Source organism: Bos javanicus, chromosome X (genome assembly GCF_032452875.1).
Source record: "Bos javanicus breed banteng chromosome X, ARS-OSU_banteng_1.0, whole genome shotgun sequence".
In the NCBI taxonomy this organism is placed as follows: domain Eukaryota; kingdom Metazoa; phylum Chordata; class Mammalia; order Artiodactyla; family Bovidae; genus Bos; species Bos javanicus.
The window spans coordinates 102,000,070-102,027,712 of NC_083897.1; the positions used below are offsets into that span (position 1 = coordinate 102,000,070).

Sequence of the window (27,643 nt, forward strand, 5' to 3'; positions counted from 1 at the left end):
GGTTCCGTGGGAAAGTAATAATGTGACTGCCTATTTATGAATGAATAATAAATGATGTGATCTAGCTGAACATAACAGTTTCAGCATCAACAATTATATGGAGTTCTCGCAAGAAATTTCTTCTGAAATTCTATGACATATTTATCACGTTTTTATAGTCTCAGTTTAATTCTTCATCAGTGTTCATTTCTAAAAAAAAAAACATTCTGGAGCTGGGTTCATCTGACATAAAAAAATTTATAAATGGATCTTTGTGTTTTCCACAAAAAATTGCTGATGGTTTTCTGTCTTAATTTTCAGCTTTTAAGGGCAAGAATTATGAAATATTTCCCTTTGTATTCCCACAGCTCCTAACAGTATTATCCAGCTAGCAGGCATTTAGCCCACACACAGAGTTACCTTTGTCATTTTTCTACCAGTCTAGTGCAGTGGGTTGGCTTTACCTGTTATTATTCTCACCCTCAGAGAACTCCAGGAGTCCAGGACTCCCACTTTGACATCGTATCTAAATCAGATCTAGAGTTTTATTCAAATGACGCTGAGAAGGCGCTGATTTAAGTACTATTGTGAATTTAATCATGGATCTGCTGCTAAAAATCATTTACTGGATAAACAACTCAGAAAAGAAGAACTCTCACCACCCACCCACAGCGTGAACAAACAGGGCAGCCTTTTGCACTTGCTACCACAGCATCTCCTGAGAAGGAGTTCGGATTCCCATGTTTCTCCTCTCTTTCTGAGAATTTCAACTTCATCCTGGTCAGCTGCTGAATCGTTAAGCAGAGTGCCACTCTATATTTCTGTGTCTTTCTTGCGGACGTCACCTCTTTAGGGTAGCCGCATGCTTGCCAAAGAATTAAATCCCGAATATTATGTAGCCCCTTACTAAATATTTCCAAAACACCAAAAAAAGAAGAAGAAGTGGGGGTGGGGGGTGGGTGGGGACTTCCTTGCCCTTGTTAGTCCTATGCGGTTCCCATCGTAAGATGCTCGGTGGAAGGGAGCCGAGCGGTGGGCAGAGGCGGAGAGTCCCCGATACCGGGCGCCTCACATTTCCCTGGCATTCCCATTTGCTAGTGCGCTGCTGCGGCCGCACGCCTGATTGATATATGACTGCAATGGCTCTTTTCCATTTGACATTCTCTCTCTCTCTCTCTCTCCCTCTCTCTCTCTCCCTCTCTCTCTCTCCCTGTGTCGCTTAAACAACAGTCCTAACTTTTGTGTGTTGCAAATATAAAAGGCAAGCCATGTGACAGAGGGACAGAAGAACAAAAGCAATTGGAAGTAGCACGACCTCTTTCTAGCTCTCAGAAAAGTCTGGGGAGAAAGGAGCCCTGCGTTTCCCCCAAGGTAAGCAGGAAAACAGCGCTGACGGCTTCCCTAGGAAATTACTTCTTTCCAAAGCGAGCGTTTCATCCTCCTCTCAGACAAAGAGACAACCTTTAAATACCACTTAAATTTGCATTAATTGAATTTGCATTAATCTGTAGAGCTCTAGCATTGTGTTTTGTAAATGAACGGGTCTTTGAAGTCAGTGACAGAGCAGGGGAGCCTCCAAGAGAGGCTGGAAAATCTCCTTTGGTTGGACTGAAAGGGATTGGATTTTCAGACTCTGCGTAGTTAGATGGAACTTTGTAATGATTCTTCTATTTGTCCCCGTGAAAGGAGACTGAGAAGCAGCTACTCGCCGACATGGATTCCTGAAGCCCCGGTTATCTTCCCCGCCGCCCTCATCCCTCTTACAATGGGGCACTGTGAACGCGGGCAAGCCTGCGAGTTTAAAAGCGCACTGTTTACTTTTATTACTACTTATGTATGCTGCTGATCTCCTGCCAGGGCTCTGCCGGAGTGCTTAGAATGACTTCAAACAATAGGCAACATTTATTTCTACCTTTCTGTGTCACGCTTTGCAGGAATCCTGTTCCTTTGCACCTTTCTCCCAACTTGCAAGATCTTCACTTCCATAGATGCGGTCAGGAGCGCCAGGGAGAGAGGAGGATGGGTTTACTATAGGATTTGCATTCCGCAAAAAGTCCGGGGAAATGCATGTTGTTTGCCTTGGCCTTATTGCAAAGGGTTATTTTTAGTAAATCAGCTTGTCTCTACAACTCCACTTATGCTACCTTGCCCAAGAAGTAACCGGGAAAGGATGCTCCCACCAGCCTGGGGACCAGGACATGTAGGGATGACTCCTACAAACACCTGAGGACTATTCAGAGGGTTCTTTCAAAGCTCCTGAATACAAGTTCTCTCTCTGAATGAACAATTGGGCTGTAGGAGGCCTGGGCATAACTCTTTCTTGGGGGACGGGAAGTTTGACTGTGTACAGAATGTTAATGACTCTGAACGCCCTGTAACTGAGGCTCATTGTCAGGGAGGAGCTGAGATAAACCTGCTTGAAAAAAGGTAGCCTCCCTTCTCTGCTGAGATTCAGGTGCAGGAAAGGAAACTCTTCGGCAAGAGGGGAGTCCCTCATTCTATGCTTGGAAACTGTCATGAATAGCAGATCCAAATGCTGTGAAGCTTGTTTCTTTTCATTTATACTAGTGTATTTTAATTACAAGGAGCTGGCATTGGCAAACTGCTTCAACACCTAAATTAAAGGCCAGGTGCATTTGCAAACGTAGAGATGCCTAAAATGCAGAGTTGGCTATAGGGGTCTACCAAATACCTACCATGGGGACTGCCAGATGCTTCTCAGTTGTGTGTTTAGAGCAAATGCAAATATCTGCCTATTTTCTTCTCATCCATCTGGCTTCTGAAAGTAAACTTTAGCATCCGAGTGGCCAATTTTTATCGTGGAGCAGGAACGTGCTTTCTGGGGAAACTCGTGTGATTTTCTCTAATAACTAAGCGAACAGGCATTGTTGAATGAAAATCTGGCTTTTGAATGAGCTAATTTACAGCTTTGAGAGAGTCATTATTTATTCGAGAAAGTCTGAGAAAATACCATGGATTCTATTGCTATACAATTTTAAACTACTGCTGTTAACAAAGCATTTAGCCAAATCAAAACAATTTTTTAAACTATTATTCAGACCACGATATGTGAGTGAGCACAAAACGCAATGTTTTGCATTGTTTACTTTAGCGTACATTGGATTCAGGTAGAAGGAGAGCTGGCTGAAGCCTTCTAGATGACCATGTACCATCAGCTGACAGCCACAGATGGAAACACGTCTGTGGAGTTTTCAATCTTAATTCAAGCCCCAATGACACTGTCAAGGGGAAAATAAATCATTTTTCAATACATTTAACAATTTCCAACTCATTTATTTTCCTCGGCCCTTGAAAAATGTGGTGAGTTTCTTGAAATTATAGCCACCAGTTGTGGCTGGCAATTTTTACTGTATTTTGAGAACTTACAATTCAAGGCCTATTTTTCTTATTGGTTAATTATTCATGCCATTATTCTTTTAATGTTATGCCAGTCCTGATGGATGCAAAGGTGAATGAGACACTGTCTCATGCCCTAATTCTCAGTCTCTATGCTATTTCCAGTTAGATTTTGTAACTGACATGGACTTGGCCAGTGGGCAAACTGGTCAATGAGTTCCTTGTTAGAAAGAACCATTTCACATATCTGCCGGTACCCAGATTTACTAGAAATGATGGTTGTATATCAGTCGGTTTTCTTTCCATTTATGATAATGCGGTTCCCCTTAGGCTTTTATCATCGGATCCCAGGGACACGTCACTCACAGCTAGCACAACCCAGACCTTTCCCTCCTGGCTAGGAGAAGCCTGGCAAAAGGGCAGTTTATCCTCTCTCTGCTCTCTTGAGCCCCCTTTGGAAAGGACCACGTGCTGTCTGTATCAGGGACAGCTATGAGTCACCTACTCAGTGGCTTACACCAGGGCTGCTTGATGAATCATTGAATTAGAAACACACCCGGAGGAAGATGTAGCCAGTATCTCCCCCCACTTAGTTGTCCCACCCCCAGGATCGAAACCAATGACCTCTGGGCCTGGCCTAAATTCCACAGGCCCCTGGGAAGAAGTTGCTGGAAGTCCTTGCCCAAACCCAGGTCTCCATCAGAGCCACTAACAATGTTGCTTTCAAATAATCCGATCTTTTGTTTCTGACACAAGTAGGTTACTGGGGGTGGGGTGGGGGAAACCCTGAAGGCAGCATCACCAGAGTCCTTGATTTGCTTCTTATCAGCAGATAATCCCCTGTGGTTGGATTAAGATGCCTCTGACTCCCTGGGGTTGTGGGGGGAGGGGGGCTGACTCACCCTAGCCAGCCCTCAACTTCTTGGCCAGCAGCCTTCAAGCTCATCCTCACCTCTTCCCATGACAGTCAACTAAGGCAACTTTGTCCAGGCCCCCTGGCTGAGCCAGTGGGAGCAGGAGGGATGGGGCGGCAGGTGGCAGGACAGAGAGAGGAGGGAAGCTGGGCCATGGGAGGGTGGGTGAGCCCCAAGGCCCAGATTGCTGCAGCCTACCCTGGCTGTGATCAGCTGTCATTTCCTCTTCGTGTATGACACTGTGGAACATATTAAAATTTCTCTGGGATGGTATGTTTGGAATTCCTCTGATGCCCCACCTCACCAACTTACCCGGACAATAAAAGCAAGGTTGTAAGCCTTTGAACAGCTGGCAGGCTATATATTTCCCCTCTTTCTTTCGCATAATCTAGTTCACAAAAGAATCCAGCTAGACTGGCAGTGCCATGTCTGGGTACTAGTTTCCTGCAAGTCCTTCCTCCACCACCTCCTCCCGCCCTCCCTGGAATCTTCCTGGGTGGCATGTGGCTTTTCTTCCATTTTGCTCTCCACCACTCCCACCCCGCCCCCTATTCCCCTCGCCTGAGCTCCTTCCATTGTGAGCTCGCTTTTTGCTCAGTCTGTTTTGCAGACAGCCTGGGTCCTGTCCCATCCGAGGCCAACAGCCCATGAGGTCTCCCCATATCCATAGTATTCCCAGGATGTCATTCTTGGCAGGAGCTCTGCCGGGCTGATGGGATCGGGGGTCTTTTTGGAGCACCCCGAGCCTGAGCCCATTCGCAGAGAGGAGCAGCCTCATGGCTCAGGCTGCCCTTTAGGCTTCTGAGAGAAGGGCTGGAGTGACCCGGGCTGGCAGGGACCGGCATACCATCACAGTGACCCGCACATCTCCAGCAAAGGGCCGGGGGTGGGAGTGCTATGGGAACGCCTGAATGCACTTCAGCCTACATTAAGAGAAATGTGGTTATTCTCTGTTTCAGGGAGAGAGACAAGTGACTTGAAACAAAGCTCCCTGGATCCTTGGACCTGGACCCGCCCCCTTGCTCTGTCCTTCCCACATCCTTCCCTTACCAAGGAAAAAGAAGGACAGACAGGACTTTTAATTTGGCTAGTGTAGGGCTGAACGTCTTTAGGAAACCCGTTTTGTGAAAGAGAGAGGGGAGAAATGGTTCCTGGGTTGAGCCGAACTAAAAATGCATGGGGTTAGGGAGGTGGGGAGGACTTCTTCTCTTTTTCTGTCTTTAAACAGCAGAACAACAGATCAGTTTATGAGCTGCAAATGGAACGACTGGACTTCTCAATTAGACATCCCATTTAAGAGCCTGTGTAACCCTCTAGGTGCAGCATCCTTAAAAGATGCTACTAATGTCCTCCGGTCCAAAAGGTATTAAGGAGCACTCTACAACGCAGCTTCCTATTCCTTTTCTTTTCCTGGGGGCTTTGGTAGTCTTTTCCGAATTAGCTAAAGTTCATTAAAAGGCCCAAAAGGAAAAATTGAACACAGCTGAATTAAAATGAGCCTTTTTTTTTTTTTTTTCCTGTTAGCTTGACAAGAAGGAAAAAAAATAAGAAGGAAAAGAAAAGAAAGCGAAGAAAGAACCAACTCCCCTCTGTTGCCACTTCTTGGGTTTTAATATGAATTATTCCATACAAGTCCCTAGGCTAGAGAATCTATTTAAAGACGCCTGGCAGCGTGAAGAGAGAGGGTAAAAATACAACCACTCTTTTGTCCATCAAAGGTTTTCTTTGGGAGGACATTAAGAGCCTTCCTATTTTCCTGTCTGCCCCTACCAGTGGCAACATTCCAGCTGGTAGTACCCGCTCCTCACCCTTCAGATCAGCAACCATAAACTTCTACTTTGGCATCCAGGAAAAAAACAAAGGGTGGGGAATCCTGCCGAAAGCCCAGTGCATATGCAGCTGGGTGGGAGTAGCTGGTACTTCAGCGAGTGCTGACTTAGCCATGCAGGTTGCATGTGGCAAATTCACACACCCACACACTGGAGTTTTTAAGGAAGATTGTTCCATAGCATGCTTTCTGATGCAAGCTGCTCTCACATCTGCAAAGCTTTTCTGTTGTGTGTCTGGCAATAATTTGCTTGGTACCATCCATCCTTCCTGTCTGTCTCATCAGAGGGTCTCAGAGTCTGGTGGGTGAGACTATACTGCTGAGAATCACACCCCCTGCCTTACCAGAGCCATTTTCAGTCGTTAGAATGTAACTCCCTGGATGGGGGTTCACAGTCTGGGACAACTACTTTCTTGTTAGAAAGACTGCTGATTCAGAAATGCAAAGAATGGGTAGCTTTAGGAGGCAATATATCCCTCATGCTTAGAATCAGGAATTTATCCAATTAGAGTGCATTTCTCCCTCATGTCCAAATCTGTACATGAACATGGTCTATAGCTTTAAACTCAGTTCTTTAAGATTTCCAGTAGATATGTTTTTCTTTTTGTTTTTTCTACAAAAGCTAAGAATCTTTTCATACCATGTTCTCTCTTCCAAAGCCTGGCTCAATCCCAACTTTTTCTTTTAAGCTGAGATCCAACTGATTGCCATATCCTTTAAAAATGAAAGGGCAACAGGTTAATACATTCAAGAAAGTTGATGAATTGTCAGAAAATGCTCAGGGGTGACCCTTCTGTGGTGCCACCCACCAACAATAGCCCTAAAGATGGAGTCTCCTCCCATCCTTTCATCAATAGGGAATAAAGATAGGAAAAGAGTAGGCCACGGGAGAAGTAAAAAAAAAAAAAAAGGAGAAAGGATTATTTTTGATGCTCAAAATCTGCTACTGGAGATTTTCAAATAGCATAATTTCAGAAAGGGAAGCTTCCCTTAATTTCACCTATTCCTTGCCAGGAAGAGGGACTTGAACTCTGAAGTTGCCTTCTTTACTTGTCATTAGAAAAAGAAGTCAACTCTTCAGGTGAAAAAAAAATTCTCCTTGCTTAAATCTAAGTAAAATGATGTAGGCACACACATTCCTGATATGGATATGACGAGTCAAAGAAATTCAATTCTTAATCAAGGTCAATTTTTCTTTAAAGCTCAAGGCAGTATTTAAGGGCTTAATACATTTCTGTGACTTCCTCCCAGTTACGGGAAATTACTTCTTTTCAGAATTAGAATTTTTCTTTTGAAGTTTGAAATCTAAAGGCAGCAGAATAGAAGTGTCACATGGGGGCTGGCAATCAAGAGACATAACCAAAGTGTGTGTGTTTTACACACAAAATACAAACAGAAAACCAAAAGGCCAGTAAGTTCAGAGCGATTAGCAATAGAGGGAAACGCATTTTTAATATTTATTGATTTGGCTGCACAGGAGTCTTAGTTGTGGCATGCAGGATCTTTAGTTGCAGCATGTGGGATCTAGTTCCCTGACCAGGGATTGAACCCTGGCCCCCTGCATTGGGAGTGCAGAGTCTTAGTCACTGGACCATCAGGGAAGTCCTGGGAAACACATTTTTATGTGATTGGCTTTTTTTTTTTCACTTTGAAAAAAATGGTATTGGAGTATAGTTGATTTACAATGTTGTGTTAGTTTCAGCTGTACAGCAAAGTGAATTACTTATATGTGTGGATGTGGTGGGGGCAGGCTTCCCTGGTGGCTCAGATGGTAAAGAATCTGTTGGCAATGCAGGAGACCCAGGTTTGATCCCTGGGTTAGAAAGATCCCCCGGAGAAGGAAATGGCTACCCACTCCAGTATTCTTGCCTGGAGAATCCCATGGAAGAGGAGCCTGGCGGGCTACAGTCCATGGGGTACCAAAGATTTGGACACGACTGAGTGACTACACTTTCACTTTCACATATGTGTGTGTGTGTGTGTGTATTCTTTTTCAGATTCTTTTCTCATATAGTTTATTACAGAATACTGAGTAGAGTTCCCTGGGCTTTAACCTTGACCCTTTGACATGAATCTTTGTCTGCAAGCGTTGCTTCCAGATTGCCACAGGAGGGGATTCAGTATTCAAGTCCCATCACTAGGCAGAAAAGGCAAATTGGATGGGGAGTGGAAATACTGAGTTGCTCTATTGTTTATGCCCAATTTCTAACTAAGGGCTCTACAGCTGTTAGGTGAGATCACTACCCACCATTCCAGAACACTGTTGTGGGTGAGGAGATGCAAATGCAGCTTTGGAAATGCTTTGCTGGACACTTTGAAGAAACGCCAACATACTCATTTGGCTTCAGGGTGAACAGGAGCTTGTACCCTGAGCTAACATTGGTTATCCCTCTTCTCCTGAAGCCATAGCACAGCCAGTGGTCCAGCGGCAGAGCAAGTATCAAATTACGTCAGCACAGAGGGTCCCCAGAACACCTGGGAACCTTTTCTTTTCTACAGGGAGAGTGCACATTCACGTTTTGATGAGACAGAGTGCCCTGTGCTGGGTATCTCAGAACTCCCCTGCTTTCCTTCCAAAGGGTCTTATGCAAGGTAAGTGGTGGAGCATGTCTCAGTCCTCATGTGAAAGCCCCTTCCTGGGAAAGAGTGGGTGAAATGAAGGAAACCATCCCCTTGTAGAATTTTGCTATCTGAAATCACTGAAAGGGTAGTGAAAGGTTTGAAACATAAAAATCATGCTTCCTCCATCTCTCATGTTACTTCTTTTGCGGCTTCCTCTCTCCCTATTATTGATGAAAGAATGGAAGCGGGCTCCATGTTTAGGGCTATTGTTGATTTCTAGCACTGCAAAAAGGCCACCCCTATACATTTTCTGATAGCTCATCAACATATCAGTCACAGCTTTTAGTGGAGTGGATTTACAGAAATAATCCAAACCTCCAGAGGAGAAGCCTTCAACTATATCCTACTTCTTGACACATGGGTAATCAGACTTGGTCATTTCCAATTTATGCAAGCTTTGTCCTCTAAAAGTCAGTTATGTCAACTGTTAAGAACTCAGAATGAGTCTTTGTATAGAAACTATAGAAGCCTACAGAAGCCCAGCGTAGGATCCAAAACCCATACCCAACGGACAACTCTTTTAGTCCAACTCCCAGCCTAAAAGGGCTTCCCTGGTGGCTCAGATGGTAAAAGAATCTGCCTGCCATCCAGGAGACCAGGGTTTGATCGCAGGGTGGGGAAGATCTCCTAGAGAAGGGAATGGCTACCCACTCCAGTATTCTTGCCTGGAGAATCCTATGCACAGAGGAGCCTGGCAGGCTACAGTCCATGAGGTTGCAAAGAGCTGGACAGGACTCTGACTAACACTAACTAATGCCCAACCTAGAGCTTCAGGAACCCTAACACAATGTTTCCATAGATGCTTTATCAAGCAGAGTGTCTTGCTCTTGACCACATTTGCAGAGAAGAAAGTTCTTCTAACCAGTCTTCCTCTTCTATCCTGAACCAGAGCATCACAAATGGCCCCACTAGGGCATGAAGATCTGTGACTCAATCCATTAGGAATAAGGGTCATTCACAGGAAAGGTGCAAGAAGGTTGAACTCAGCCTGTATCATCAACATCCTCAATTGAAAGAAGTTTAATTTTACCATGACTGACTACTATTAGTCTTTCTCTTCTCCTCATTTGGTGAAGACTGGAAAGAAATACTTCAAATTTTAGGACAGCTTTAAGAGAAATAAGAACTGGTTAAGTATATTCATTAACTGCTTCCTATTATTAACAACATATTATGAATTTATAAATCATAGTACATTCAAACACCAAGTCAACTGATTATTAAGGGCTATTTTTATTTCTGGGCACCAATATGGCCTCATCAAGTGTCAAATTCTCATAGTTTGACTTTCAAATTTTGGCTTAGGCCCCACATTAGAACTTGTTTGGACTTTTCTGTGATCATTAACTTCTTGAGTAAGAAAAGAACTTTTTCTGTAGTATTTCTTTGGGGACCATGTAGCCCCAAAGCAAACATATACTCTGATAAGCTTGGATAGAGTTAGAGAATGTTAGAAACAGATAGAACCATAGAAATATCTAGACCAATCTGTTCTTTTTGTGGATGAGAAAACTGAGTCCCAGAGAAGGCAACTGACTTGCTCAAGATCACACAGCCAGTGACAGGAAAGTAGGTAGATTTTTCAGCTCCTCAATATGGCCTTCCTTCTGCCAGAGCAGACAACAGTAGAATGCCCTTTGAGTTTCAGAAGGTTGTAGAATAGTTATCTAATATTTCTGATAAATGAATGTAAGACAGCGGGTTGCAGGACACAGGCTAGAAATAGGTTTGGGGAGGAAGAAATGAAAACTGTAGATAGGTGGGAGTTTGGATCACAGTGAGTGGTTTCCCTGGATTTCCTGAAAAATCAGGATTTGAAGTTTCAGTCAGGTTCTAGGTCCAGTCCTCCCACACCAGTCCTGCCCAGACAGTAAAACTATTCCATCCGAGGACACACACACAGGTGGCGCCACTTGACAGTTGGTCAGAAATTACTTCTACTCCCAGTCCTCCTTTTTCACATCCCTCTTTATCCTAGCCTTTGATTTATTGCTTCCTTCTTGGGCTCTATTTCTTGTTCCCTTTTGCTTGTTCCATCTCTTTGCTTGTTTCCATCTCTTCTCACCATCACCCCTGAGTTTGGCCATGTCTGCCAGGAGAAGGAAATGGCAACCCACTCCAGTATTCTTGCCTGGGAAATCCGATGGACAGAGGAGCGTGGCGGGATGCGGTGCAGGGGTCACAAAGAGTTGGACATGACTGAGCGACTGAGCATGCCTTGTAATGCAGGCTGGGAGAAAAGAGGCTCTCCGAGACTAGAGAGCTGTTGTTTAATCCCAAGGATGTCATCTTTCTCCTAAGATGACTCTGTGGGGGCAAGCATTGCCTCCCATGCTCTGCTACCTCTAAGTGTAGAACAGACACCATACTTGAGATGCCAGGGGTAGGAGCTGCTCCCTCCCCACTGACCTTGGGGCTGCCCCTCCTTGGAGATACCTGGGATGGGCAGGCTGGAGGGCTGCCTTTGGGTGAGCCCAGGCTTGACCTCTTTGTTGCCACTGATGTGCTGTCAGATAGGAATAATATAAAAAACCATTCATTGAGCACATGGGATACTTTATAAAATCCAGCATGCTGTTTACAGTTTATAAATTAAGTGCCTTGGGAAGAGCATCTGACTTATTCTCCAAGGCATCTCGTTGACTAGATCCAATTGGAATTCTTGGAGTTCCTGGGAAGGGGCTACTTAGCACTTCACACTCTCTGATGAGACTTTAAGTTTTTGTTTTTCTAATTCTAGTGTGAAGTGTTATCTAGTGGCAAGCTTTCTTCCACTTTTAAATCTCTGATTTTGTGTGTGTGCAATTCCTTTGAGAGAGGCTCTATGTTCTGCCATCTTTACCTTACTCATGCCTGAGATGATTGTTTTAAATGATAGTAAACATCGAATAATTCAGTCTGGCACACTGACGTCATTCCAAAGTCATTAGATTTCATCTGCTTAACTTGATCTTCTTAGGAATGATGCAATGGATGTTGCATATGAATTAGATGTTAAGCGAGTTCATCGGCATGTCCGAAAAGATTACCCAGAAAGACAACAGGCCAAGACTCTTTGCTTGTGGATGCAGTGAGCTGGAAGAAGGAACTAGAATAGGACCTATTTTTCTTCCTGACCCTTAAGTCTCATCTGCTAGAGCAAAAGGAGACTCATAGTAGCTGTTCAGTGTGAATATGTGTTAAATATGTATTTGTAGAAATAAGCTTCAGGAGGTAAAACCTGCATGTATTATATTGAAAAACAGTCCAGGGGGGAAATATGGATGCTGAGTACCGCCCTCCCTTGTCTGGCAAGCAGGGCAAGAATAAGGCCACTTGGCACATGTCACTTGTCTTAGCCGATTGCTGGAATAACTTGTGTGAAACCAGCACTTTATCCTTTGCCAGGGAGAAGGTCAGCCCAAGAGTGAGTTGATCTGTGGCTACAACACCATCTCTCACCCAGGAGGCTGGGCCCACTGTAAGCTCTGCTATATTATTTCGCTGAGGGTGACAGGTGGGGAAATCTGGGCACCAGTTGTTCTTTTCCACTGGTATCATTTGGAGGGTAGCTCCAAAGTCGGGCACGCCAGCCTACGTGCCTCTCCTGCCGGCAGAGGCTCCACATTGAAGCTATTAGAATGTGGGCTCTGTATATCGGCCAAGTTCATGTCTCAGAGACTGTATCCGGAGCACTGAGCAACCCAGGTCTACCGAGTTCAATGAGACAGTCACTTTCTCACTTAATCCATCACTGGCTGGGCTGAGGTTCTAAGTGTTCATTGGCAGCATTTGATTTTCATGCTAAATGGCTTTAATACAATTAAAGCAAGTTAGAATTAATTTAATTTTGAGAAAAATAACGGAAGCTCCTACAAGACAGACATAGATACTCCTAGGCTGCCATCAAAGGGGGATCTCATCTAGAGTGATGTAAATCTCCTTCATTCCTGATTTTCCTCTTTGCGAGTGCTTCCCAGGGCACTCTGTATACCATCACCTGTGCACATCCAGACCAACACAATGTTAAGGCAACTTGGCTTAATCTTTTCTTGAGCATTCTGCTTACTTTTTCTTCAACACAGTAGTGTTAGTTCATTCAATTTGAGCACGAGGCAAAAATCCCAGCGTTCTGTTGCAAGGATTAGACTTTCACGCTCCAAGGGTTCTGTGAGTTCTGTGGCATATTTACACTGTTGCTTGCATTCTCACGTCAGAGTTTAATATAACAACTGAACAAAAAGTATCATGCTTTATGAGAGTGTTGAAATGAAAACATCTATTTCTTATTAATGGTGAAACAATATTTTTTCTGTCATTCTTTTACACTTTATCTTTATTACTACTTTTCGGCTCAGCTTATTATCTTTAAAGGGAAAATCAAATAATAGAGTTACATTTTGTATGACATTAACTAGCTCTTTATCAGTATAAACGTCATAACATTTGCTTACAAAATTATTTTATTCATCTTTTGGGGAAAAAAAAAATTTAACTGTGCTTGCAATTCAGAATATTACTACTAGGTGGCAGTAGTGCACAAGAACAAACTGGTCCACGGGGAAAACGATTTGACTGAGACCAACATGTCTTCCCATACTTCTAAGGAACAAAAGTTTAATATTATTAAAACACTCAAAGTGACACAAACATCAAACATCCATTAACTTCATTACTATTTCTAAGCCAAGATTTGATTTGAAAAGAGAAAGTATTATTTTTTTAATGAAATTCTGGATAGGTAATACATTTGCAAGTTCAGACGTCTACAAATTTAAAAAAAGATATATAGCAAAAAGTCTTTTTCCCAGGCCTGTCCTCCAACTCCCACACATAACTAACTGTATAGTTTCTTGAGTATCCTTTCAGAGCTTCTCTATGTAAATACAAAGTAACATAAATATATATTCTTATCCCTCTTTGTTTTAACACAGATCAGTAGAGTTTCTGCATTCCTCTTTATGGAGGTACATATTATTTGATTGTATGAATGTTGTATAATATATTTAACCAGCCCCCTGCTAATGGAAATTTTGTGCTGTTTCCAGTTTTATGCTATGACAACCAATGCCGTAGTGAATAACCATATGCTTGTGTGATCTCACTTGTAGGAGAGTTCTCCAAAGTGAAATTGCTGGTCTAAATTATATACATTTTTGGCTTAATAAATATTGCCAAATTGGCTTCTATAGAATTTGTACCAATTTTTACTGTACTGTCTCCAAAATAAGCTTGTTTTCCCATAGCCTTGCCAACAGAGTACATAATTAGACTTTGGGATTTTTATAAATCTGACTGGTTGAACAAAGTATCTCAAAGTACTTTAATTTTCATTTCTCTTATATAAGTGAGGGACTTACATATTTAAGGGCCATCTTCTATATTTAAGGGCCTGTTATATTTCGTTTTCTGTGGAATAAATGTAAATGCCAACACATACCACCATACATACACACACTTTTATAGGATTTTGTTGTCGATGTCGTCGCTTGTTTTTACCATCATGCTATGCATGCTTTTCTTTCATTTGCTTTGCTCATTTAACCGTATCTCCTGGCCATGGCTCTGAAAAGAAGTTGGCAGTGGAAAGGGAAGGCCAGGACTGGAATGTCTGCTTTTCCCCTTCATCCCCTTGCCATTGATTCCTGGGGGAAATACCTGTAGACCAGAGTGGTGAAAGGAGAAGTCCAATAAATTCTCTTTCTGAGACTAATTAAGGCTTCAAAGAGACAGATAACCACTTGGGAAAATATAGTCATACTGAAACTCAGGAAATGGTCAGTAATACCTCAGCCTCTTGACATGGAACTGAAGAAAGCTCTGGCTCTTTGAGCTGAAGTCTTGCTGACTTTCAGTGTAACATGCAGAGGAAAATCTAGAATATGCAGCTGAAAAGAAAGCAAAAATGCTCTTCTGCATCTTTTGCTGATTTGGAGCTTCAGGTTCAGGTTTGATCAATTTTAGTGAGATGTTACCATTAGCATGCACATAAAGGAAAGTGGTGCAAAGTTGCATGCAAATATGGTGTCTTGAACTTTAGGATTATTCTCTACATATGAAGATGGGGGTAAATGAATCCATAAGTATCTAAAATGTTGGCATTTTTGATCAAGAGGGAGCTGCAGATGCCATTTTTCCCCAACTCCCCTACAGATGAGGAAACCGGGGCTGAAACAGTTCAAATGATCCTGTACATGATCCCCAGCTAATGAATGGCAGTGCTAGAATCCAGGTGAGTCCCCTCATTACTGTTTCCTACCCTTCCTGCAATTTACAGGGCTTCTCTGAAACACACATACTCAAGTTTTGCCATTGCCAGGGATGCTCAACTCTGAAAGAGCGCTGTGTTACATACCTTTTTCCACCTGGTATTCCACTGTCCCACACTCGCAAGACAGCTAAACTGAGGTTAAGGGAGTCTGGGGCCACTCTGTTAGAGCAAGAGTAACCAACTTATATGGACTAGAACTTCATCTTATCAATACTTTGCCATGTTTATTCAGACCGTGAGTAGGAAGCTTAAAAAAATGTTGTACTATGAAGCAAAATATTCAAACTTTTATCTGAAATACCTTTGAAAGCTTCTCTGAAGCTTTAATTATTATGTTCCTTTTGTTTTTGATGTAATGTCAAGTCCTCCAATTTTCCTAAATGGTTGAAAATATTTTTGATGCTCTCTCTCTTCTGGTGTGATAACGCTGGCCATGCCTTGGGTTGGGGTTACTGAAGTGATTTGAGCTGACTATGGACCTGAGTCCTTTGTTCAAGAGGTATATGCTTTAAAAAAAACGAGGCAAATTTCAGGTATGGCATGATCCCACTTTAATGACAAGTCTCTGCTCCAACAACCACTTACTTTTTCAAATTATACCATGTGCTTGGGCTACAAAGGCTCTTCAGAAATGTGTGAGTCTGTTGGCAACTATACATGTGTTGCCTTAACCACACTGGAGAGCGGTTAGCATAATGTGTATTTCCGATGCAGCTTATCATTGATGCTGGGTGGCACGGAGTTTCACACAAAAACAGGATGAGCCCAGAGTGCAGAAGTGGAAAACTAGGTGGATGGGTGGGTTAGACGTGGACATGGAACATGTGCTTCTTTCCCGTGGGACATGTCCTGTGTTTGTTACTGCTGACCTGCCTCCTCTCAAGCCCTGGAAGCTGACATGGACATCAAAGCTTACTGAGACACTAAATAGACCCTCTTGCCCCCACCAGCCAGGAGTAAGAATGAGACCACCCAACTGAGTTATGCTAAGGCCAGAACCACATGGTTAATCTTGACTATGGGTTCAAACTATCCTTGTTACTTGTAACATGGACTCCAGCGATCAGAGTCAACATGTACTTTCATTAAACCATTATGTCCACCTTTAAATGATTTTAAATATATACCATAAGCTATGGGGGAAGCGGTACGAAATGGCTGACAGCTTATGAGAATGACACTCTAGAAACTAATATTTTCAACTCATAAATGACATGGAAAAAATTCTACTCAATACCTCCAGGGTTCCATTAGTTTTTCTGGATAAATGTTTCTGGGGAAAATAATTTCTGCTTTCATTCCAGTTGTGCAGCAGATACAGTGATGATGGACCGCGAGTGCAAAGAGTAAGACGAAACTCCGGCATACAAAGGACAATGACAAGCAGAAAGCTCCAACCAGATCCTGCCCTTTCTTTGAAAGGAACTGGAGCCTAGGAGGTGAAGGCATTTCCAATTTTTAGTCCTCTGCCTCCCTCTGCTGTTCTTCTTGAGAAGTTTTCCCTTACAACAATGAGAAATCATGTACTAGCTGCATCCTTTTCTATGCTCTCCCTGCTGGCGCTAATGGGAGATACAGACAGCAAAACAGAGAGCTCATTCATGATGGACTCGGATCCTCAACGCTGCATGAGGCACCACTATGTTGATTCTATCAGTCACCCGCTATACAAGTGTAGCTCCAAGGTAAGACCAAGATCTCTGTGAGATATCCTTACTCCCAGAAACAGGAAAGAAGGCCTATTCTTATAACAAGAGATGGGGAACTATATGGCTGACCCGTAGGGACTGCCACAGAATCACGCTTTTAGAGTTTCCCACCATGCTTTCAACTGTTGTCAATAAAGCTGCCTAACTGACCATGTACATACCTAGCTACCTTCATTCTATTCAGACTGCTCAAAGTCAATAAGAAAGGCTGAAAGCTTCCACAATAAAGTTGATGCTAGGCTCAAGGTGGGAGGGGTATGTTTTATCTTTGGCTGTGAAATTGATGAGCAGTGGTATCCTTGTTCAAGAAAGAAAAATGGTGTCTACATGTTTTCATAATTCCTTCTATCTCCACCAGCAATGAAGAGGAAGGGAATATAAGCAATATGATTGTGCATTGGAACATACTTCTTTGTGGGCTCTTCAAATAGTTTCCTGGTCCATGCCTTTCTCTTACTGCCGTGTTTATGTGAAAATGAATTCAAAAGAAAAATGGCCTTTTGATAAGTTATTATTTTATCTTGATTATACAAGTCATTCTTGTTTGGTGCAGGTTATATATATATTTTGCACAGGCAAAAATGATGTCTCAGTGTTGAGATGGAGCGTATGAAGTAATACCATGCTTAAACGTCACCAAGAGTGGCCAGCCACGTGGACCACCCAGAAGGGAGGCACACAGTAGGGAAAAATAGACTCAGAAGGAGACTTCTCACAACTGTCACTGCTCCCAGTCACATGAATGAAATTTGCCCACATTTGGTAAATAAGAATTTGTTTAGCTCAACCTCAGAGATTTTCATTTCCAACCCTGAGACTAAAACCACTTAAATATTCTCATATGGCATGCATTTTTTTAATTACCAGTATAATTAAGAAGTTTTGGTAATATCAACCACTAAAATTGAGACCATATAAATTAATGGCTCTTCTCTCCATTTAAAAACATTACGACTTCTGTCTCCTGTTAAAATTTCCATAGCATTTCTGAGTATAGCTCAGTGATGATGGCTTGTTTTAGTTTAGGGAGATCAGAATTTGGATTAACTCACTTTAACCAAAACTTCTTATTTGTACTTGTTGAACTAAAAAAAAAAAAGCAGTAACTAGATAAACTTGAAATTTTGCAAGCCTGCAATTCCCTCTTAGGAAAGATTATAAAACAAATTAAGAAAAAACAATCAGGACATGTTCTCATAGCTGTGATTGCTGAGAAGCTGTAGGCCTGAGGTGAGATAGACTAGAGCAATTACTAATTTCTCCTCCACTCCCCCTACAGAGAGCACTAGTACTTCGTGTTTCTTATTCCATGGATGATTTCTCCCTCTACTGAGTTGTCCTCTATAATCATGATTCTTTTTAAAAAAGAAAAAAAAAAAATCAGGGACTTCCTTGATGGTCCAGTGGTTAAGACTCTGCACTCTGACTGCAAGGGGCACAGGTTCGATTCCTGGTGGGGAGGCACTAAAATATCCCACATGCTGCAAGATGAGGCCAAAAATAAGTTAAAAAGAAAGGAAATAAAATTATTTCCAAGAAAGTGTTCACTTGATGATAGGAAAGAACAGGAAAATTGAAACATTTCTAAAAACTAAAGAACAAGCTGAGATTTGATGAAATGATGATGGAGCGGCTTAGCAATTATCACATTAGTTAAAGAAAGGTCAAAGGAGAGATAGCCTTAACTCGAACCCAACAAACTCATGGTGCTTGAGCATGAATCCTAGAAACAGACTTTAGTCCACCTTTGGTCACCTCTGTTTCTTCCAGAATACCATGATAAATAGCGCAAAATCGTGATTGTAGAAAAATGTTTGTAATTTCATGGGAACAATCTGTTTTCAAACATAACAAACTATCCCTAATATAGCAATAGTTTTATGTAAATGGTGCTTGCAATTATAAACCTTGCTTCCTTGGCCATAAAATATGCCTGGCAGAATCTCAACTACCCAGACCTTCTCTGGATTAAATTTTCTCTATGTATTCAGGAATAAAAATTGCTTTTCATTTTGAGATGTTCTATAAATCTTAATTCTCACAGACTCAGGCTAGTTTATCTGGTGTCTGGTCTTTGGAAGACAGATAAAGGGGAGCTTTTTGACGCATGCTCAAGGAAGAAAGAGCATTTGCTTAAAATTTTAAAATGTGTCAGGCACCTCATACTCTATGATCTAATCATTGCTGACAAACCTATGATGGAAGGCTTTATCATCCCTATTTTACAAGTAAGGAAAGCTGAAACCTGAAAGAAGTATTAAGTAGATTGGTCAATGTCAGTTAGCTCAGGATTGGCAATGTCTGCCTTGGAGTGTTCATCTATCAATTCATCTTTCATTCAATTCATTCGTCTTTCATCTGGCTCTTCCTATTTTGGAGATATGCAAATAGAATGTAAGAGCCACTATTTATTTTTTATTATTTTAAAAAAATTATTGAAGTATAGCTGATTTACATTGCTGTGTTAATTTCCTCTGTACAGAAAAGTGACTCAGTTTCACATACATATAGATATATATATATGTGTGTATATATATATATTCTTGTTCATATTCTTTTCCATTATGGTTTGTCACAGGATATTGAATATAGTTCCCTATGCTATACAGTAGGACCTTGTTGTTTATCCGTTCTATATATAATAGTTTGCCTCTGCTAATGCCAAACTCCCATTCTTTCTCTCCCCACCCCTTCTGCCCCTTGGCCATCACAAATTTGTTCTCTATGTCTGAGTCTGTTTCTATTTTGTAGATAAGCTGATTGATACCGTATTTTAGATTCCACATATAAATGATATCATATGGTATTTGTCTTTCTCTTTCTGATTTACTTCACTTGGTATGGTAATCTCTAGATCCATCCATGTTGCTGCAAATGGGAGCTGGTATTTAGAAGTCTAGGCTCAACTTCTGGTCTGCTGAAAATGATGATTTACACTCAACAATATGTGTAGAAAAATAAAAATAGTAGGGAAAGCTTTTCTGGGACCCTTCCATGAGACTGTTTCCCCTCACTCTGAACTTGCAGCTGGTCAGCCCTGGGGGCCTGTCTCCTATCTTCTAGCAATTTTGGAAAGGGCTGACAGAGTCAAGCAGAAAGGACCAGCCACCATGGTCCACGAAGGAGGTCAGTGTGGCCACAGGTTACTATGTGCCTGCTGACTTTCAGCAACACCTTCTAGGATTTGGTGCAAAAGATTCAGGGAGTGGCAGCTTCATTGACAGTCTTCCCTGGAATTTTTAGTAAAGGTGGTAGAGCAAACAAGTAAGGGGTCAGAGGTTAGTGGAAATGAGTTATCTGGGGAATCTTCAAGGGAACTGAGGCATCCCAAGCTTTGAAGTGAGAGAGACCTGGTTTTAAATTCCAGTTCCCCAGTTTGTAAAATTCCAGCTTCACATCCACTAAGGGTGACTTAGGGGCAAGTGAAAACATTCTTTGGTGCCTCAGTTTCTTCCTATGTGAAGCTAATGCTGTCTTCCAAAAGGTATGGGTCTGGGTATTGGTGGTAATATTTGTAACGCATCCAGCTTAATATCTGGCATCTAATAGACATTAATAAATGATAGTGTGATCTTGATGAAGTTTTAAACTGGACAGGTGTTTAGACTCACTCTTCTATTTCAGTCACCACTGAAACCTCAATAAGTATTGGGATCTCCTACAGCCTTAAAGGATTAGGAAAATGAAGCTCACCGCAGTTCTTGTTAAACACAGAGACCTGGTGGGGGTGGGGAAGTGCACAGAGGGGCTAAGTAAATGTAAGCCACTGTACTGGGTGCTGAAAGGGAGGATCCAAGTCAAAAGGGAACAGATCGAGCCGTCTGACCTCCCTTCTCAGGTGAGTGGAGGAAGGAGGGCTTGGAAGGGTGTGTTCTGGATTCAGGCCAAGGAGAGGTGTTCAGGAATCAAGGCTGGGAAAGCGAGTCCACAGGACAGGGCTGTGAAGTCTGAGCTGGGTGAGGAACAGGAGATGGCGGCACCAAGCCAGGAGTGGGGAAGAAGGGCGTATGGTTGTGTGAACTCTGAAGGGCCACAGGAGCAAGCAGGCAGCGGCCAAAGGAGAAGGAGGAGGAGGATTCAGGGGACAAAGCCTGGGGAAATTCCCTAAGGAAAGGGGACCTGTGATGCCCAGGCTGAGCCTCAAGGTTGAGAAGGGGCGATTAGGATCCCCGAGCCATTTCCTAGTGCTGCCCATGAAGCTCATGGAGAAATGAGGGGAATCGGGGATATTGAGTTTATAACACAATTGCCTACTGGACGGATATGACTTGATTTTTTTTTAAAAAAGGAACAAATTTATACTGTGGTGGGTAGTTGAGGCACAAAAGTTAAAAGAAAACACAGGCTACATTTTTGCCCTCATCATGCTTACAAGTAAAGCGGGGAGAGAGGAAAGGGAAGCATTCGGTGTGCAGAAGTCTCTTCATGTCAGTTCGAGTTGTAACCGGAGTAAAGGGACCAGGTTCTAGCTGGAATCCACCAAGTTTCCACCCGCCCTATGAGAGCTCACCCCACCACCCACAACTACTTCCTCCCCCTGGGTGCCATTTTGTGGATGCCCTAAGCCTGACACGGACCCCTCAGAGGTTGACCTGGGTCTCTGGAGATGAGCTAAACAGTCATTTATCAATGATGTTGGTGAGGTGAGGAAGGGGAGAAGCAGAGGTGAGTCACGTTCCTGAGGAGAAAGCGGGGTGCTTCAAGGGGTGCCATGGAATAAGGGATGTTCACTGCTAAGAAAACACAAAAATTTTTTCTCAATCGATTGAGCTAAAATAGCCAAAACCCTATTCTGATAGTGAAGGATGGAACAGGTGGGTCTTTATTCTGATAGTGATGGAGCCCATGACCTGCACCAGGAATTCATGGGGTCTCCACATGACAGGAAAAGAAAGTGGCTTTGGAGAGGGTGAGTCTTTCAACAGGGGTGATGAAAACCATCTGTGTTTGGGTTTTCTCCCTCTTGGAAGACGCTTGTGTATTGCAGCAAAAGACATAACTATCTAAGAACTGTGGTAGGTCACCAGAGAGAGTGGGAGCCTGAGGTATCTGGCTGCAATCCTTGGGCTGGCCCCAGGAATCACAGCTGGCTACAACCTTCACAATGTAGCCTGAACTTGTTTATGACCAACTAGCATCTTATGCTAGAAACTTGAGAGCTTGAAAGGCTGACTTTTATGCCCTGACAGTATAGCATCACAGTTAGGAGAGAGAGCTCAGGAATCGTGGGGTCTTGGTTCAGAAACTTGGCCCTCCATTGTACAGCTGTGTGACTTCAGGCAGATAACTTATCCTCTGCCTTTGAATTTCTTAATTTGTAAAGTGGGGAGAGTTTACCTTTTGAAGTGGTTGTTAAGTATTAAGTTGCCTGTGAAGGGCTTGGCACAGTGCCTGGAGCCTAGTAAATGCTCAATACATGTTATATATCATCATCATTATTATTCTTTTATTACTACCCAAGGACCTTCTGTTGCTCTTAGCCTCAGCACATGGAAATCAGATTAGAAAATGAAAAAAGTCTATCCTTGAGCAAATACTCTGAACCCGGCAGCTCTGTTTATGTTAAAAAGAACTAGATTTCACATCCAGCCAGAGCCAAGCGATTCCAAGGTTGGGGAGATACAATGAGGCTGCTGGAGAAGTTGCCTAACTTCCTAGCATCAAGTCATAAAATAGCAAAAATTGAACCTGATCAAAAGCAGATACTATGTATCTGTCACACACACACACACACACACACACACACACATTCCCCCTCCCCTCCCCAGTGCAAGCTGTGAAAAATCAATAGAAGTTTGTATGAGCAATAACCACCTATTGAACCCACTGCTGTAGGGGTGCAGCTCCATGTGGGTTCTTTGTCCAAAAATGTTCATTTCTTGATTTGATAATGGAGCAGTGTGTATGGTCTCCATTAAGAGTAGTTAAGTGCACTGCAAAATGCAGAGGAATTAATAAAATACAGCCAGGTCACCCATGTATGAGGAATGTGCTTGAGCATAAGCTGGGGGCCAATGTGTTTTGGCAGGTAAACTGATGCTTGAAGGTGTCAAAGTTCTATTGAACTGAAGGATGGATTGGTGACCAGTTAGAGGGTGTGTGGTATCATCCAGTGAATTGCTTGGAGGTTGTGGGAGTCTTTCAATCACTGGGGAATGGAGTTGGGCAAGAGACTTGACAGTGGAGGAGATATTATTTAGGACTGCCATCGCTCTTAGAAGATCCAGCTGTGCTTAAGTTTAGAGATAGTGATGATGGGTCCCAAGAAGCCCATACATAAGAAAAGGGTCAGACTCGTTATATGGTTAGGACTCCATATCGTAGGCAGGTCAAAGTAGATAACAGTGAGGGGTGAGTTGGCTCATGCCTCAGGAAAGCATCTTAATATTAGGAGGCATGATATTACAGTGCCTTAGACTAGGGCTTTGGTTTTAAACAGACCTGGATTTGATTTCAGCTCTGCCTTTTACCAGATAGGTGAGTCTGGGGAATTTATTTAAACTCTCTAAAGCCCCAGTCTCCTCATCTGTAATAATGACACAGATAATAATAGTATCTTTCACAGAAGATTGTTATGAGAATTAAATGAAATTTGATAAATGTTAGCTTCCATCATAGGTGGTGTGTGCATGCTCAGTAGTGTCCAATTCCTTGAGACCCCATGGGTTCTTCTGTCCATGGGATTTTCCAGTCAAAAAAACTGGAGCGAATTGCCATTTCCTGATCCAGGGATGGAACCCACCTCTCTTACATCTCCATGTCTCATTTGGATATGACACACCATATGTCTTTGCCCTTCTGAATGAAGTCTGCTGCCACAGCTTAGCTCTATCTATCCAGACTGAAACTGAATCTAGAAAGACTCCATTTGTAGAGGTGATCCTTTGAAGAACTACTCATCTGCCTAATAGATGATCCACATTAGAGATGAGCAATTTTAACATTACTCCAAAGTGAGATGTGAAGGAACTATTTCCATGTATATCAAGGGTAAGAAGAGACTGGGAAGACCTTGAACTTTTTCTCTCATTAGATGGATGGTGCGGGCACCAATAACTGGCATGTATGATATAGACTTGTGGCATAGTCTCTCAAAACCAGTTTCAGATCATGTCTGCTTTCCCTGTCAATATGAAGAGCAGGCAGGGTAGAATCCAACCTTTAATACAATCAAAATGACTTACAGCTGCCATTTTTTCCCTGCCTCTGTGACCTTTCAGAGAAAATAAATCAGTAGGTCTAGTCCAACGTATCCTTCACCAAGCCCTGCTAGTCTCATCTTCTCTTGTTGGTTGCTAAGAGATTATTGAATTCACCCAGCATCTTTTTAGATATTGATGTTAATGAGTTCTGATTACCAGAAGTCATCTTTGCCTTTTGGAAAGATGGGTAGGCCATTTACTTCTTTTAATTCTTGGGGATTAAATTCTGTCCTATAGGATGATATTAGAGATGATAATAGCTGGTAAGTTTTCAATAATAATTGCTAATTCTTAAAATACCATGAGATAAATGTCAAACAGTTTCATGCATATTTATGGACTGTTTAATCTTTTATTTGAATAGTTCCACTTTTTATGTTCTTGTGGGTTCTGGAAGTATAGGGCAACTTTTTTTCCATCACTTAATGTGAAATTCACCAAGCAAGACCCTCCCACATAAACAGACCAATAATCTCAGGTTTCCACCACCTTCTGTGCCCCAATATATAATGTTCCATAGCTTAATGAATCAAGCTACCCACCCTTCTCTCACTATGACTACCACTCCCAGGATACCATTTATGTATGGTACACATAAATGAGTCTCTGCTCCATCCTTTTAATCTGTATGCAAAATATAAGGTTTGTGCTTATATCCATTGTTTGCTGGAAAACTTTGGTAGCTTGCATCAGATTCTTAAAGGGTCTGTTTACTAAAGACACATTAAGAGCCCCTATAAAGAATCTTCCCAGGTAGCTCAAGTGGTAAAGAATCTGCCTGCAATGTGGGAGACCCAGGTTCGATCCCTGGGTAGGGAAGATCCCTTGGAGAAGGGCATGGCAACCCACTCCAGTATCCTTGCCTAGGGAATTCCATGGAGAGAAGCCTGGTGGGCTACAGTCCATGGAGTCACAAAGAGTCAAACACAACTGAGTGACTAACAGTTTCACTTTCACAAAGAACACACAGCCTCTGCTACTTAAACCTAAGCTTTATTATCGCCCTAGCCTACCTTTGGAAATGGAGATGGTCAGAATGAACGCATCCTAATATTTGCCTTAAACGACTCTGAAAATGCAATTGCACATAATCTTAGTCTTCTTCAACATATATGCCCAGAAGTGTGATTCCAGGTCTCAAAACATCCCGTTTCTATTTCACTCTCTTGTTTCAAGTTGTAGTGCCCCGAATAGTTCTTCCTAAGCATCATTAGGTTATTCTCTTTTTCTTCTTCAGAAACCATATTTTTTTCTCTTTAGTAATTTCCTGTAGATAGCAAATTTCTTTTCTTTTTCTGTAGTCATTCTTTATTTACCCCCGATTGCAGTTTGGAATGACGTTCTACATTTTGAGACTGATGGAACTGGCATGGAGCCAATGGTAAACTACCACCTGTCAGTAAAAATTTCTTTTATTCTTTGGTTTTCATTTGCACATCATGGTGGTGGGCTGTGTCCAGTGGTACTAAATCCCCAGCGCACCTTCAGAATCACCTAAAGAGCTTGGAAAACCGTGAAAGTCTGGGCTCAACTCCAGAGGATATAAATTCACTTGGCCTGAGATGGGGCCTGAGTGTTGACATTTTAGAAGCAAATTTGCAGCAATGTAGAGATGGTTGGATAGCATCACGGATTCAATGGACATGAACCTGGGCAAACCCTGGGAGACAGTGAGGGACAGGGAGGCCTGGCGTGCTGCAGTCCACGGGGTCTCACAGAGTCGGACATGACTTAGCAACTGAACAACAACCACGGGTGATGCTATCACACTTCATATTTTCGTGTATAATGACAGATACACATTCTTTTTCACTTAGGTTGGGAAAGTTCATTGAATAGCAGCTGAAAGGCCAGTTTCAATTGGGAAAATTCATTTATGTCTGTGGCAAACTTTATTTTGATGAAAAGTTGCACTAGCCTTTTACCACCAGATGAAAAAAAAAATGAGGAACTTTAAAAAATTAATGTATTTAAAATGAAGCAAAAAGCATGTATATATCAGGCTTTGTTTTGAATGAATCTTTTCCCCCAGTCCTTAATGTAAAGATCTTGTGTTATAACTTTTAAAGCCATAACGATAAGAGTGCTGAACTGTGGACTTAAAAGTAGGTGTGTAAATATTTTTACACTGGTCTCTTCCAGCAGGAACTCATCCAGCCAGGAGTGTTAGGGCCTTTTAAAGGATGCTTTGGAACTTGGCTAAGGTTTTGGCTTCCCCGTGGGTAACTGGGCTTCCCAGGTGGCGCTAGTAGTAAAGAACCCGCCTGCCAATGCAGGAGACATAAGAGATGTAGGTTTGATCCCTGGGTCCGGAAGATCTCCTGGAGGAGGGCATGGCAATCCACTCTAGTATTCTTGCCTGGAGAATCCCATGGACAGAGGAGCCTGGCGGGCTACAGTCCATAGAGTCACAAAAAGTCTGACATGATGGAAACAACTTAGCACGCATGCACCTGAGGTAACCACTTCTTTTCTCTCCCCAGATGGTACTCCTGGCCCGGTGTGAGGGACACTGCAGCCAGGCGTCACGGTCTGAGCCCTTGGTCTCCTTCAGCACTGTCCTCAAGCAGCCCTTCCGCTCCTCCTGTCACTGCTGCAGGCCCCAGACGTCCAAGCTGAAGGCACTGCGGCTGCGCTGCTCAGGGGGCATGCGACTCACGGCCACCTACCGGTACATCCTCTCCTGTCACTGTGAGGAGTGCAGCTCCTGAGGCCTGCTATTGAGTGGCTTCTGGATGGGACAGACCCTCCCCCTTGCTGAGGCAGTTCAACCAGCCAGGGAAGGACTGGCAAGGGAAGAGTTAAGGCAAAAGAAAAAAAAAAAAATATATATATATATATATATGTATGTATGTATGTATGTATGTAGCAATTCCCACGGGATTCTGCATATTCTAGTAATAAAGAGTCTACATGCTTGTTGACAGAGATACTCTGGGAACTTGTTTTCCATTCCCATCTCCTTTCCTTGGTACAATTTCTTTTGGTTCCTTTTCAGATTCGGGCATTTCCCCCTTTAGTGCTGAATGTCATCTGGGCTTCCAACCATTCAGCATTAGTGGGAAAAGTGGGCTCCCAGGCAAGAGTGGATCAGGCTGTCACAGTTTTAGTATTGATGACGGAAGCATTTGCTTTGGAAAGCAGGAAAGCTGAATTCTTTCTGGGACATCCTCTGGCTTTTTTTTTTTTTAAGTCTTGTGACTGGGTCTACGGTTGCCCTTGCTGCTAAATACTACCAATTTCAAATTCCGGGCACCAAGCATGTGGATATGTTTAGCCAGGTTCATTCACAGCCAGCTAACTGATGTTAAAATCACTAACAAGCAGATTCTCCTATGTGATGCTGGAACTCTGATAGCGATCATTATTATTCAGAAGTGACTTTGGAAAAGTAAAAGTGGCATAAAGAATTTGTCAATTTGAAGCTCTCTCAGATAAATTATGGTAACGTATAGTAAGAGAGCAGACTTTTAAAGACCTGCACAAATACGGATCCTGCACTGACTTTGAAAAAGGCATATATGTACTAGTGGCATGGAAAATGCTCTATACTCATGCATGCAAATTAGACAACCAAGTACAAATATCTTTGTGGGTGTGCTATAGCTTTAGCCATGTCATGGGCATCATTCTCTCATATCCACTTGTCCATGGGACTCTTGCTGCCAAAAATGGTGGCCTGGCTCATCTTCTTAATATTTGGTTCAAATAGATTTTGGTCCTTGAGGCTCAAAATTGGAGTTATTCCCATGTTTTGAAATAAAAAGACAGTATCTTCAAAA

At 42.5% G+C, this 27,643-nt stretch overlaps 1 protein-coding gene and 1 non-coding gene across 5 annotated transcripts; one reads left to right on the forward strand and one right to left on the reverse strand.

Annotated features, from left to right (window-relative positions):
* Nucleotides 1–973: 973 nt before the first annotated feature.
* Nucleotides 974–27,643, forward strand: NDP (norrin cystine knot growth factor NDP). Of its 4 annotated transcripts, XM_061410382.1 has the most exons (5): nucleotides 978–1,350; nucleotides 5,210–5,613; nucleotides 14,833–14,911; nucleotides 16,255–16,635; nucleotides 26,345–27,643. In XM_061410382.1, exons 4-5 carry the CDS (start codon nucleotides 16,462–16,464, stop codon nucleotides 26,570–26,572), a joined length of 402 nt encoding a protein of 133 aa, XP_061266366.1. In that variant the 5' UTR covers nucleotides 978–1,350; nucleotides 5,210–5,613; nucleotides 14,833–14,911; nucleotides 16,255–16,461; the 3' UTR covers nucleotides 26,573–27,643. The 4 variants fall into 4 exon arrangements, with proteins under 4 accessions (XP_061266367.1, XP_061266366.1, XP_061266365.1 ...); XM_061410381.1 differs by lacking the exon at nucleotides 5,210–5,613 and having other exon boundaries at nucleotides 14,793–14,911; XM_061410380.1 differs by lacking the exon at nucleotides 5,210–5,613.
* Nucleotides 7,607–7,679, reverse strand: TRNAG-CCC (transfer RNA glycine (anticodon CCC)). Its single transcript has one exon. It is a non-coding gene; the product is annotated as a tRNA-Gly (tRNA).